This window comes from Lampetra planeri, chromosome 35 (assembly GCF_965212315.1).
Source record: "Lampetra planeri chromosome 35, kcLamPlan1.2.h2, whole genome shotgun sequence".
Lineage (NCBI taxonomy): Eukaryota > Metazoa > Chordata > Hyperoartia > Petromyzontiformes > Petromyzontidae > Lampetra > Lampetra planeri.
The window spans coordinates 7,092,879-7,107,643 of NC_136141.1; the positions used below are offsets into that span (position 1 = coordinate 7,092,879).

At 45.8% G+C, this 14,765-nt stretch overlaps 1 protein-coding gene across 1 annotated transcript in view; it reads left to right on the plus strand.

Moving 5' to 3' along the window:
- Positions 1-14,765, plus strand: part of DNAH3 (dynein axonemal heavy chain 3) — a 142,443-nt gene that overhangs the window by 48,712 nt on the left and 78,966 nt on the right. The window contains exons 26-33 of the mRNA XM_078611111.1: positions 1,627-1,737; positions 5,790-5,904; positions 7,229-7,427; positions 8,074-8,182; positions 9,383-9,496; positions 11,369-11,545; positions 11,994-12,085; positions 14,460-14,679. Coding sequence (XP_078467237.1) covers positions 1,627-1,737; positions 5,790-5,904; positions 7,229-7,427; positions 8,074-8,182; positions 9,383-9,496; positions 11,369-11,545; positions 11,994-12,085; positions 14,460-14,679 — 1,137 coding nt within the window. The remainder of the gene's footprint in view (positions 1-1,626; positions 1,738-5,789; positions 5,905-7,228; positions 7,428-8,073; positions 8,183-9,382; positions 9,497-11,368; positions 11,546-11,993; positions 12,086-14,459; positions 14,680-14,765) is intronic.

Genomic DNA, 14,765 nt, shown 5'->3' on the forward strand with positions numbered 1-14,765 from the left:
TTATTATAGCGAAATGCTATAACACAAGGTCGTTTTATGTAACAGGCACAGACCGCAGTTTGTTTCTCGGTCAGGGGTGATGTTGCTATGAATAATTCCAATTGATTCTTTTGTGGGTACATTTTCAAATGTGGACTATGGTGCCGACACACATTGGCCTACTCTTTTCGAATGGCGTAATGCGATCTTTAACGTCCACTGTGAATCATCCGGTGTGTATGTTATGGCTAATACGCGCACGGTATTAAGCAGAGCTGCATTCCCGATCTGACCCATGGACCTCTGCATCAAGTGGCGAACGTGCTACTGCTGGGCCACATAACTGCCCAATATCTATACGTGATTTTTCAGCGCAATAAAATTGGCTGCGTGCATTTGCATTTTTTGTCACTTGCCGGTGGTTGTGCATGCATGTGTCGAGTTCGTTGGGGGGGGGGGGGGGGACGCGCGTGGTTGAGATTGAGCATGGGGGTCACGAATAGGACAAGGGACCACATCCCACAGAAATAATGAGCGAGGGGAGCTGGCAAGGGAGGTGGGTAAAAGGAGTATGGGGATTGGGGGAAAAATCCATTGTTTGCTCAAGAGGAGAAGGTATATATGGGAAGGGCAGACAAAACAGTGAAGGGGGAGGGAGGGGGGGGGATTGGGGGGTGGGGGGGGGCCTAGAAGAACAGGCTGGTTGTGAACAATCGTGTCCGTGCCCTACAAGTGTTACTGTTGCTGGAACGATAAAGTTCCCCCTTAGGGCCACTCATGTATGGATGTGCTTCCTCGGTCGTTTGGAGGTATTACACCGAAATAATAAAGGGAGGTGAGGCTTTTTATGCATACTTTAATCAGGTCACTGGCAAAGCAATTGAGTAAATGGAACAAAAGCTGATAAGTGCACAATGAAGTATGGAGAGGTGTACACTTAGCATTACGCTTAGCATATGTGCGATAAACAAAGGGACACGTGGATCAGGGAACAAGCACAAATCCTTGACATTGAATTCACAATGAAGGAAAGTAAATGGGCTTGGGCAGGATGCGATTGCTAAATGGGATGATGGCCGATGGATGAGACTGGTAACGGAGTGGCGGCCACATGAGAGAAAGCCATCCCTCACCCTGGACTGTGAGGGATTGCGACGGAGTGGGAAGCCTTCATCCAGCAGTGGATAGACAATAGCTGATGGTGACGCACCCCTGTAAACTAGCACTGTGTAGGGGAGAGTTAGTGGATCGCGCACAGATATTGCGAAACTTCCTTCCCGTGGGCGCCATATAGGAGCCATACCCTGGCTCGCTAGAAGGCGGTAGGTACATTACAAATGTGGTCTTCTCTCTGTATGGGATAGTGTTTCCCCCTCACTTGCATGGTTTTCTCTGGGTGCTCCGGTTTCCTCCTCCATATAAATGCTTATTAATTGGTTGATAACATCTTTATGAACAGAGGACCGCAGAACTTTGGCAATTGTTGGCGTGGGCTCACCGCGTGGCTGCCTTCTTGCTTGGCTGTGGTTGCCCGTGCTTCCGAGTCGTCTCTTTTTGAGAGTGAAGCGAATTCTGTTTGGCGGCGCGTTACACGTAAACATCATTACTATGACAATATATTACAGTTCAATGTGCCTGTGCCTGCAGGTGCCACGGAGGAAGTGGGTGCTGGACTGGCCTGGGCAGGTGGTGATCTGCAGCTCGACCATCTACTGGACCAGCGAGGTGTCTGAAGCCATCAGGACGGGCACTCTCACGGTAGGATTCCTGCAGAGCACACGACTTCTGTCCCAGTGCCACCCCAGTGTGTTCTTCAATGTGTCTCATGGCAGCAGTATCACCATCGCCATCGCAAAATAATTGTGAAATGAAAAGTCGAGCAAGGTAGACTTAATTTAAGCAACCAAAATTCGATATTTATTCACTTCGCTTTTGTATTTTTTTGTTACTTTTGTAAAGTAGTTTTTTTTTCTCTTCTGTCCATAGGACTGTTAAAAATGCATTTGCGGTGGTAAGGATGCCAACACTACACTGACCTTTTCGTCCCTATAATTGAGTCTCTAAATGGTGGGTTTTAGCACATTCCATCAAGAGCAGTCTCTCTCTGCACCGCTTGTTACGTGGAAAGCCCTCACAAAATAAATACGGTGTACCAACGTTATTTTAGTGTATTATTGTTTATCGTCATCATCATCATCGCAAGCCATGATCAATCCACTGCTGGATGAAGACCCCCCCCAGCTGTCATCCCTCACAGTTGTGCAATGGAACAATCCACCTTGCACCTGCATGCGAGCTGACCCCATGGCTATTCTATTCTTGCGAATGATGGCAGCAATATGCTCAGGAGCGAATTGCGAATGTCGAGGTCTGCTAGCAACGACGAGAGGGACTTCAGGAGAAAGTTGGTGTAGTTTTGCTGTTCCACCTCCATTGACGGAGCGCAGGCTACAGTGGTTCACTGTCATCCATAGTGTGGGTTTGCAAGGCCACAATCGCACTCCTGTAGCTTGTCTTTAATGTATCACGATGTATGTCTATGGGTCTCAATGTATATGTATGGGTTTCTATGTGTCTCTATGGGTCTCTGTGTATCTCTGTGAGCCTTTATGCATCTCTATGTGTCTATGTGGGCTTACAATATGGCCCATAGTTTGAGTTGCATGGCCACAGTCTGTGGCTTGTGGCTTTATTTTTGTTGTAACTTGCTGACCTGCCCCTACCGGACATCTGTGTAAAAGAGCTTCATAGCTCATCAGATTCCTCCTCCAGTCTAATTTAACATTCTGATGATTCTGAATTTCTCATTCACAAAGGCGATGTGTGCATCAGCCTGAAGATGTTCTGATGCGATTGATAGGCTGTGCCAGTCTGTTTGAGCAATGGCAAAGGCAGGAGGTGCGATGTTTTGTTCTCCGAGGTAACGTTATTAGTTTAAGGCAGTGATTCTTAACCATCACTGCAGCCTTGCACCCCTTTGCTTGTCAATCGTTTAAAAAATCTGTAATGTGAAAAAAATGCATAGGGTTTGATGAAACAAAGTACTTGAACCTACGTGCCTGTGCTTAATTTGTGTTTTAGACGATTTACCGTCTAAAAGAATATCTGTCCATGTCTCGCTACCCCCAGAAAGGCACCGCACCCCCAGGGGGTTGCGTGCACCCCCGTATCAAAATATGAAAACATAAGAATAGGTTTTATCCATTCTGGAAATAAAACAGGTGTTAAGATGTTCAAACACCAAATAGAAACCTTTTTCAAGGAACCAAGTCTGCATTAATCACACGTACCTGTGGTGAACATGCAAACAAAAGGCTAACACCTATTCTTATTTTTTCATACTTTGATACTGACAAAAAGGTCCCAATTGGTAGCAGACCACCCCAAGCTATGAATGTTCTCACAGTGCATGGTCTTTGTGCTGTTCACCTTTTGGCGTTCTCTGGTCTGATACTAGGCCCTAAAGAAGGCTCTCTCCGGTGTAGGCCAATCAGTTTCAAAGACAATGCATATATTACCGGAGCGTCTCTCAACGAGGAGGCATCCAGTGAAGGATCAACTCCACAGTTAAAAGTTCACCCCTTAGGCTCACAATACACGCATGAAATCGCGTTGCTGTCCGTAAGAGCGTCTCGGATGCACCGTAGAGATTGCATGTCATTGATTCGCAGGATCCCCTGCAGCCACCAGAGGTGCTAATATTCGCCACAGTGTTTAATTTAAAAAAAGATATATATACCCTTGAATCGAAACGTGAACCCTGAATCGTACCAATGTGTCGAACTGTAAGGGTAGCAAATAGTCACGTGACTATTAATTAAGTTATTTACTCTTGTACAATATCTCATTTTTGCCATAACTTTCTGATTAGGATTTGCACGCTTGCTCAATTTATGTTTTTGCAGAATGTTGCTATTCATATATAATCAGAAAAATATCATTGAAATAACCTAAAGCCAAACTTTTACTATAAACAGCTTGGCAATATCGTAATACTGAGCTTCATTAATTTTACCTTACTCATGATCAATGCAATATAAGGGATTTAATTTAAGTGCTCTGTGATCTTATTAAAGGAATTATACCAACATAGACTGATGATAATTACTTAAGTGGCTCATAGCCCTTTTGAAATGCATTAGCGCATTGATGTAATATTTGTGCTTTGACATCAAAGCACTCATAAATAAAGGACTATACAACGATCTTCATGCTAATCCAATGAACATATTACGTATAAATCTGATTAAGGTTTCTTTGGTCTTATATGGAAATAAAGCAGGGCCATGATCCAGCACACACGGCCAAACATTTCAGACAATTTTCTGGGTTGATAGCTGGCAGTCTCCTGACCTTCATTCTCAATCATTGAGACCAGAGTTTCTTAACGCACCAACATGTGCCACTTCTCTCTGAAGTCACCAAATGGCCCTCGTTCGAATACAAATTACCGTTTGTGTGATCATGCCCGACGATTGTGTAAGCATGTTCAACGTGCGCATATGCGCAAGCTCGATATGATCCGAATGTAAGTCAGCTGTCTCCACATGGCATGTGCAGCGTGCACCAACTGAAGTCGTATTTGAAAGGCGATACATTGGCATCCTCGGTGAATGTACGCTCGTGGGGCATGAGAAATGGTGTTTGTCCCACCCATCATCACCATCATCATCATCATTATTATTATTAAATAAATACGTCATCCATTCATCAATCCACTGCTGGATGAAGGCCTCCCCACTGGTATTATAGTAATCGATACAATCAAAGACAATCAAGTGTAGTGTGCCATGTGCCTCTTTACTCAACTGCTCATTCATCTTTGTGAGCAGGTCTAAGCCAGTGATGGAAATTCCTTTGATGGAATTGTAGTAGAGGGATCATTATTTCCTAATGGCAACCACTGCTGGCATATGACAAAGCGGTACTTATTTAATCAACTTTGGCGGGATGATGATGGACTGAACGGACCCCATCGATCCCGTGAATATATATTCTTTGGGTCTTTCGGTAAAGCCACGTAGATAGAAAAATAATACAAATATCACGACGTTTCGATCGCAACGCAAGCAATCATCATCAGGTGGGAAAAAAAACATGCAAAGAGCCCTATCCATAATACGCGAAAGTCTGTGCGTAAAAACTCACAAAGAGCCCCAACCGTAACCCCGACCAGCTAGCCACGAGTACTCGTCCTGTAACAACTGATCACCAGCCAATCGGACACGAGTACTAGTCCGATCCCTAACCGTCACCAGCCAATCAGACACCCCTATATTTTCACCTGATGACGATTGCTTGCATTGCGATTGAAACGTCGTGATATTTGTATTTTTGTTTTTCTATCTACGTGGCTTTACCTAAAGATCCAAAGAGTATGAATTCCTGCAGTCACGAAAGCTTTAAACCGATGAATATAGTTAACTACCTCGCCTGGTGTACAGGAGGTCGTGGGTTCGATCCTGACCCTGACGCCGGTATATTTGTGAGTTTGCATGTTCGCCCAGCGGTCGCGTGGATTTTTCTCCAGGTCCTCGGCTTCTTTCCTCCACATTAGAAATGCCATACTGTACACTGACAGGTGATGATAAGCCACTTCGTGGAGCCATCATTTGTGGCTAAGTTGCTGCTGAAAAAAAAACGAACGACGTAGCTCGGCGGGCCTTACCTTGTAAAATAAATAAGACTGTGGTCTCAGTTTTGAGTTCAAAATAGTCGTCGGATGGTTTTGACGGCGAGCGCGAGCGCTACCGCGGTTACAGCGGGCAATGCACGCGTGCGTGCGTGCGGTCGGTGTGTGAGTGGTGCAGGCGTACCTCGGGAAGAGCAACGAGCAGATCAATGAGATTGTGGAGCTGGTGAGAGGAAAGCTGTCCGGCGGGGCTCGCTCCACTCTGGGGGCTCTCACTGTCATCGATGTTCATGGTATGCACGTGCGTTGAACTTCTTTCGCACCGCACGTAGCCAACCGTGCCAATTGGATGTGCGGGGGAAAGGACAACACAGACTAAACACAAACCATGTGTACCTCAACCCCAGTAATAGAGGTACAGGTGCAGCCCTGCAAATACTTCCTGACTACGCTGCTGATGGAAGGCCCTCCACTAGAGGGAGCTCAAGGGAAACTACCTCTGGAGTTTTGTCCCGAACGTCTTAGAAGAAGTGGAAGTACCCACACTTTACCCCACCACACGCCACCTGCCGATAGACTCCCTGTTGAGTGGCACTCAAGCCTGTTGTTACCTGTCAAGGGCAGTGCTTCATTCATTTGCTTATGATCTTTTGCTTATGAATGTACATTTTTTAGGAGAGGTCTTTCTTTCATCATTTCACCCCTTATTTGAATATTGCATGGGGATTTGGAAAGGTTACCAAAAAAACAGCATTTACCATTACCCAATGATTATCCTGAATCTTTTATATTCACGGGACAAGAGACTAACAGGTCTGTAGTTCATCAGGTCAGCTTTAATCTTCCCAAATATGGAATTGATTGAGGCATCGTTCCATGATTTCCGTATACATTACGGTTGCTTTTGTTGTGCCGCTCATTTAATGTAGTTAAATTGAGCGTCAGGGACACTCCGGCAGTGCGATTGTTAGCACGCTGGACTTGCAATTATGTGTTCGCCGATTCCATTCTATCTGCCGGCGTGGCAGTTGAAACAACGATGCAAGTTTCTTAAACTCCCACTAGCTATGTCCACCCAACAGTTTAAATGGGTAGACAACAGTCAGTCGTTCAGCAGGTTGTGTGTACTGGGGAGCAGTAGTGCAGCGTTTAGCACGTTGCGCTACGAACCCGACGACCCGCTCATGGTCAACACCAGTGACGATTATCTGAACTGGTTATGGGCCTCCCCTAGGATGACTCAACCTCAAATGAGTGCCTGGTGCGGTGTGTAAACATTGCCACTTGGGAGACAAAGGCGGCAGGGCATGGTGTTCGCTAATGGCACTTGCCCCAACAGTCTGTTCAGGCTATACGGGGGATCTTTGTATTTGTACTGCTCCCACCTCTTCCAAGTCATTTGGCCAACTTGGAAGAGTAGGCCAAATACCCTCTCTCCAGAGGGGTTATCTCGAGAGCTCCGTTTTAGTCGAGGCCCTTTTATCCAAGGAGTGGAGTTGAACAAGCAGTTTCTGGGCTGCACCTTTAGCTTTTTTTGCGATCCGGAGTCTTTACCGCATACCGCATTTCCCCCCCCCCCCCGCGCTCGTGAACATCCGGACGCCGCGCCGTGCGAAGCGCGCGACGTCGTGGCCAAGCTGGCGGAGATCGGCATCGCGAGCACCGACGACTTCCAGTGGCTGTCGCAGCTGCGCTACTACTGGGAGCAGGACGACGTGATGGTGCGCATGATCACCACCGAGCTCAAGTACGGCTACGAGTACCTGGGCAACTCCCCCCGCCTCGTCATCACGCCGCTCACCGACCGCTGCTACAGGCATGTGACGGTCTTTGCTCGCGAGCGCGCATCATGAAATAGTGAGAATGGATTTTTTTTTGTTGCAATCGACGGGATTCGCACGTCGGCACGTGCCCGGTGGATGGCGGTGAAGCGCAATCGACTTGCAAAACATCAATAATTGATTTTCTGTGAAATCCTTGCTAATCATGGATATGTGCTTTCTGTGTTCACTTCCCTTTGTCAGATAGTAGACATTGATTATAAAAAAAATGGGCGTCTACTTATCATTTACTTATGTATTGATAATGCGTCTTGCACAAGTGTAAAATACATCCATAAGCAGCAATGAAATTGAGTGGCACATAGGTAACAGACATTGCCAAACGATCGTGAGGCATATTTTCCAACCAAGTCCATGAACAATGACTGCTTCGTGACTGAAATTATACCAAGTAGGTACAATTGCAAAATAGAGTCTAAATGGATCGCCCCGTTGCTCTGAAGATTGGGGGTCATCGCTTGGAAAGTTATCGCCAGATAAATGTGTCCGCACGAGGCGTTGGGAAAGAGAGTGGTGGTGAAGTGCTCTTAGCCTCATTGGAATTCAGCTCAGCTGCTGTCCATCCGAAGTTCATTGTCTGTAAGCTGCGGGATATTCTGCAATTTTTTTGTTATCAAACAGAACCCTCATGGGAGCTCTCAAGCTGAACCTGGGAGGTGCTCCGGAAGGGCCAGCAGGGACCGGGAAAACAGAAACAACCAAGGACTTGGCCAAAGCGCTCGCAAAGCAGGTAGACTGGCGATGGTGATTTACACGGGAATGGTGAACACTACTGCTTTACTCTCTGGTACTTTCGGTAAAGTCACGTAGGTATCATAATCAACGATTTTTGGGTTTAGATCGCGTTATTTATAAATGTGTCGTAACCCTCCACCACCCGACACGGCCAATCAGTAAAAAAGTGTCACGTTGACAAAAGACAAATAGTTCACTGCTTTAGCCCACCGGTGTGTTGAAGCATGAAACCACAACGTTTACAATTTGAGTACGACGTTTCGCTGGTAATTGCATCCAGCATCATTCTGGCGAATTGCCCGATGATGCTGGATGCAATTACCAGCGAAACGTCGTACTCAAATTGTAAATGTTGTGGTTTCATGCTTCAACACACCGGTGGGCTAAAGCAGTGAACTATTTGTCTTTTGTCAACGTGACACTTTTTTACTGATTGGCCATGTCGGGTGGTGGAGGGTTACGACACATTTATAAATAACGCGATCTAAACCTAAAAATCGTTGATTATGAACAATATTGGTCGCGAAAGCCTACGTGTTAAACTCACGTAGGTATAAAATAAAATAAAAATAAATCACGACGTTTCGATTGCAACGCAAGCAATCATCATCAGATGGGAAAACCACAGCGAGAATTTTTTTTTTGCTGAAGTGGAAGCTTCAAATCTAGATTCACTACTGCTTTGTAGCATTATTGTTTACACAAGAAAGCCTCGCTGGGTCTCGTGACTTTTTCTTCAGGGGGGTCCTCTCAAGCTTTCACGAAGGTTGCCCTGTATATTCCGATTGGGCAATTATGGCATGCTTTGATGAAGGCAGAATCCTGACATTCCTCTTGTTTTCTATTCATTAAGTTTGGACGTGATTTGTGTGCCTTGCCGAAATCTGCTCAGCACATGTTGTACATTTACAGTTGTACGTGTACGAAGGTTGAGCGACGGCCGAATGGAATACCTCTCCTATACTTTGCACTCCTGTCGTGTTTGTGTACTGTTTGTTTTTGTAACTTTATAACCCACCCCTACTGGACATCTGTGAAAAGAGCTTTATAGGTCATCGGATTCCTCCAGTATAAATGTATATTGTGATTCTGATACGGTCACAGATGGGATTATTCTCAAGCGCAGTTTTCTTGAGATGAAAGTTTCAAGTTTTGTACGTTTACTTAATGGGTGGTTTCTATGTTTATCCCCAAGTGTGTGGTGTTCAACTGCTCTGATGGCCTGGATTATCAGGCTATGGGCAAGTTCTTCAAAGGGCTAGCCCAAGCCGGAGCCTGGGCCTGCTTTGATGAATTCAACCGAATCGAGGTATTCTCACGCAGCACGCAACAGATTCGTCAATTCATGGAACATTAAAAGCACGAGCCACAGGAGTGTGATTGTGGCCATGCAACCCAAAGTAGTATGGTCGGCTACGTACGATGTGAAAGAAGTTCAACACACATCTGTACAGATGGTAAACCACTAGTCTGCACCCTGTCAACGGAAGAGGAATAGCAAAAATGCACAAACTCTCTCCTAAAGCACTCTCTTCGTTTGCTAGCACACCTCGACATTGGCATTTATCTCCTGAACATCGCCATTCGCAAGAATAGAATCGCGAGGGTGACATTCTATGCCACTTTTGGAGCTCGCATTGACTCGATTTGAGGATCAAAGTTAAAGCGTGCATTTATGAAACCTTTTACGCAACACCATCGGTGTGTGAGGAGCCTCTGCTATAATCAAGGATTCCTTTCTTGTTCAGACTGCAAGGCTTTTATCAGCATTCCACGGTTATAATTAATGTATTGAGTTACATGTTTGTTTTGCAAATTATCTTCTTAAGGCTAATAGAGGCAATGATTTGTTTAACTTTTCTCCCACTGTTATTCTATTTCAAACGTAATTTCTAAATGTCTAATTAGGTGGCCTAGTGGCTTTCTCGCTTGTTATTGATCCAAGTTTAATTACAGTAAATCTCCCACCTCTGCTTACAGCTGCACAGCAATATCTCGGGGAAATTGCCAAAGCGAACAGTCTGCATGAAGTTGAATGTGCAAAAAACCTGACTTTATCCAATTTTCAATAGTTCATATTCTTAGGTTTTTTCGGTAAAGTCACGTAGGTAAAACATCAAAATTAATAAAAATAAAATAAAGATCACGACGTTTCGGATTTTGATGTTTTACCTACGTGACTTTACCGAAAAAACCTAAGAATATGAATCCTTGCAGTCACGAAAGCTTCAAATCTAGAATTTTCAATAGTTGTTTATTGTGCACCAGCATCATCATCATCTAAATGTAGATGTATAATGTTACCTACTCAACCACAATAACTGCATCTATGCACTTGGTCATGCACATGTACAGAGTGCTGTTTTGCAGCCTCTTGCTTCTCATCTGATGCTTTGGAGAAATTGGTTGGGAGATCACATAGACATGGGTTGGTGGTGTCACAGGGACATGGGTTGGGAGATCACAGGGACATGGGCGATGAGAGATCACACACAGGTCTGTGATGTGGCGAGGAGATGGCTATTTACACTATTTTGTTTTCTCTCGGGGAGACCAATTGCAGTTGTTAACAAATTGCGCTATGAACCCGGTAACCTGAGTTCGATTGTTGGCCACGGCTAATGTGGCATCAGTGATATCTGAAGCAGTCCCTTCATCAGCCTATACTACACTGTCGTGGGGAAATATGGTCGATCATAACACCGCCGTGTGTATGAACTATGCGTGTGTATTAATAATTTTAAAACACTACACGCCGACTGTTTCACAGCGGACGTTAAAAATCCCTGCATGTCATTTGCACGAGTAGGCCATTGTACGCCGGCGTCATGGTTACAATTTAACAAAATTTACATGATTGTTTGCAAATTTCCTCAATTGGAATATATACAGTGCGTACCAATCATCGCCCCCGACTGCAAATATTTGGCAGAACCCTCTTGAAAAGGAGTCATGAGACTCATCGAGGCTTTCCTGGATGAACAAGTAAAATAATAAAAATGAACCTTCACGAACACGGCATGGGGAGGCCTTCATCGACCAGTGGATTCACAAAGGAGCTTTAAACTATTGTAATGTATTTTCACTATTAATAGAGGTCGTCTTCCTTGCAACAGAGGGAACGACTGTCCAGTGAGCTCTCAGAATAGACAGGGAATCGATGTTGTGCGGCGCTGTCCAGGTGGAGGTGCTGTCGGTGGTGGCCCAGCAGATCCTGAGCATTCAGCAGGCGATCGTGCGCAACCTCAAGCGCTTCAACTTCGAGGGCACCGAGCTGTCGCTCAACCCCACGTGCGCCGTCTTCATCACCATGAACCCGGGCTACGCCGGGCGGGCCGAGCTACCCGACAACCTGAAGGTGCTTCCGCCCCCTGTGGGCAAAGCGGTGGAAAGCAACCAAATCACGAACGGTGGCCACTGCCTGAAGAGCCCCATACGTTGCAGTGGGTAGAGGAGGGACGAGACGGTTCGGAGTTGGACCACGCTAGCCTAGCACATGTTACACCCACATACCGCTTGGCGATTGGGTATTTGGGCTGCTGCTTTACCGACCGCGATATAACACATTTCTATTTACGCAATCTAACCCAAAAAATATTTTTTGTAAGTAATGTTGGTCGCGAAAGCCTACGTGTTAAACTGATTTAAAATTAGCCTAATCAACTGGCCAACCAGCCACTACTAGCCACCCCACTGACCAGAATCCTTAGGCACGATTTGTCCACGTCGTGTTTTTGATTGATGAATCGTCATTTGAGTCTCTCAGGCTAAACGTGGGACATTGTTGAATTGTTTTTCACCATCAGGTGCTGTTTCGTACCGTGGCCATGATGGTGCCGGACTATGCCCTGATTGGAGAGATCTCCCTCTACTCCATGGGATTCATCGACTCTCGCAGGTACATATCTGTCAAGCGCATTTTTTATTTGTTTCCAAGTAGGCGAGACTACCATGAGCCCCACCGCTACTGTCACTAAGAGCACGCGTGTATCATTGCACAATGCCAGTGGGTAAATGTAGCTTTTAATTAAATTAAATCAACTCTTGCCCTCACACACATATAAGTGGTAAATTTGTTTTATATTGGCCATTGTGAATTCTACCAACACAGATGATGAGTCATCAGCTCACTGCAATTTAAATTTATTTTCCAGTGCTAAGCTTTTTCCATGGCATTTCAAGCTGATGTTTTTTGCCGTTTCATCGATGGCATTGGCCGTGATGACCTCTCGAGCTTTGTAATTGTTTCAGTTTTTTATCTCAGCTTTAGTATTTTTATGAATTGACAATAACAATAAATTATGATGATGAGGACCTGTGTTTTATAGAGCCACCCTCATGTATGCCAGGGCATCTCAGAGTGCTTTACACGTGGTCAATGACCTGCATCACATCTCATTCCAGCACATTTGAAAGGGCACTCCCTGAATGGTAGCTGTGCACCATAAGGTGGCTCTGCTTCTGGCCTGTCAACGAGCATTAGCCCACACTCTTTGGTTCTTTCGGTAAAGTCACGTAGGTATAAAATAAAATAAATCACGACGTTTTATACCTACGTGACTTTACCGAAAGAACCACGGAGTATGGATTCCTGCAGTCACGAAAGCTTCAAATTACGATTGGGCATTAGCCTGTTTAACACGTAGGATTTCAGAGTGCAAATGTTGTGGCTTTGCTCTCCACCACACCGGTGTGCTGTACTAGTAATGGCACGTTCTGTTCACGTGACAAACCTTACTAATTGGCTGTGTCGGGTGGTGGCGGGTTTAACGGCACATTTTTATATATTTACGCGATCTCACCCAAAAAACCTGTATTATGGAGCATTAGCCTGTCAGTAGAGGGCGATGATTGCTGTGGTAAACTTACTTTAGTAATTTGCAAGTAATTTTTAGAATTTAGCACTCTGTATCGTTATGCACTTTTAAATGTCGATTGAGGACTCGTGTCTTGAGAACTGCTTTTGGTGTTTAGTTTGTTGTCCTTCCCCCGCACCTCCGATTCGCACGGTTGGCTACGCATGGTGTGAAAGAAGTTCAGCATACATAGATACATGAACCTGGCCTACTTTTGTGAATGACATCACAGGATCTGTTACGTGCACTGTGAAGCAGATGCCACATATTTTACAATTATTCCACCACCAGTATTAATCAGGGCGGCCGTCGGGCACAAACTGCGAACTTCTGCAACAAGCGGCGAATACGCTACCACTTTGCCACATCATTATCTACGATTCGATTGAGATAAACATATCATGTTCAAGAGAGACCTGGCAGGAATTCAAAGTTGTATATACAGGAGCACAATTCAATCTTGATTTGAAGCTTTCGTGACTGCAGGAATCCATGCTCTTTGGTTCTTTCGGTAAAGTCACGTAGGTAGAAAAAATTATAGATCACGACGTTTTGATCGCCACACAAGCAATCGCCAACAGAAAATTCCTTGCGATTATGTATGTATGTATGTCGAAATTCTTTCGCACCGTACGTCGCCAACAGTGCTCATGTATGACACAGATAAAACATGACACGGCAGTCATCTTCTTAGAAATATAAACACAACTAGCTTTACTACCTGGCTTCGCCCGGGACTTGGATTCACCTTTGTCTCCCCAGTGGCGATATTCACACACCACACCAGTTACTCGTTTGAGGCTCAGTCGACCTAGGGAAGGCCCAGGACCGGTTCAAATAACCGTCACCGGTGGTGACCATGAGCGGGAATCGAATTCGGGTCGCCGGGTTCATAGCGCAGCGCGCTAACCGCTACACTACAATGCGTCATGCTTCCACATGCGCGGGTCACGTGACAGATTTGACGTCACAGCTCACTTGCCGTGCAAAAAATATATGCATTATTGAGCTCCCCCCCAAAAAAAACAAGTGTATTTTTATAATTTTTGCATGGTGTAAAGTCTGGAAAGTACCCACATGGCAAATTTCCAGTTTGTTGCATGTCAGGAAGTACGTTAAACATTTTGAACAGACACACATTCACAACTTTGCCTTTTATATATATGGAGATAACCAGATGTGTTTGGCATATCCGGAATTGCGTTTGCGAGCTGTACCGTGTTTTGTTTCGACGCGACATCCAACGGTTCCGATCTGAACGCGCGGACACAGCACGTCAAAACAGCTGTGCAGCACAACCGAAAAAAAAAACCCTACCACGGCAGTGTTCACAAACGTGCGCGCTTACTACCAAGCCTGTGACTCAATCGTGAATTCGGCTCGACGCTCTGGGCCCCCCTCTCCGCCCCCGTGCAGTCTGTCCCACAAGATCGTGGCGACGTACCGCCTGTGCTCGGAGCAGCTGTCCTCCCAGCACCACTACGACTACGGAATGCGCGCCGTCAAGTCGGTGCTGACGGCTGCCGGCAGCCTCAAGCTGCGCTACCCCGAGGAGAGTGAGAGCGTGCTGCTCCTCCGCGCCCTCATCGACGTCAACCTGGCCAAGTTCCTCGCTCAGGACGTGCCTCTCTTCCAGGTGCCGTGCCCCCCCCCCCCCCCGATTGTGCCGGGGGAGGAGGGTGGGGGGCGGTCGGGGGGGGGCGGTGAAAGCACTTAATGAGA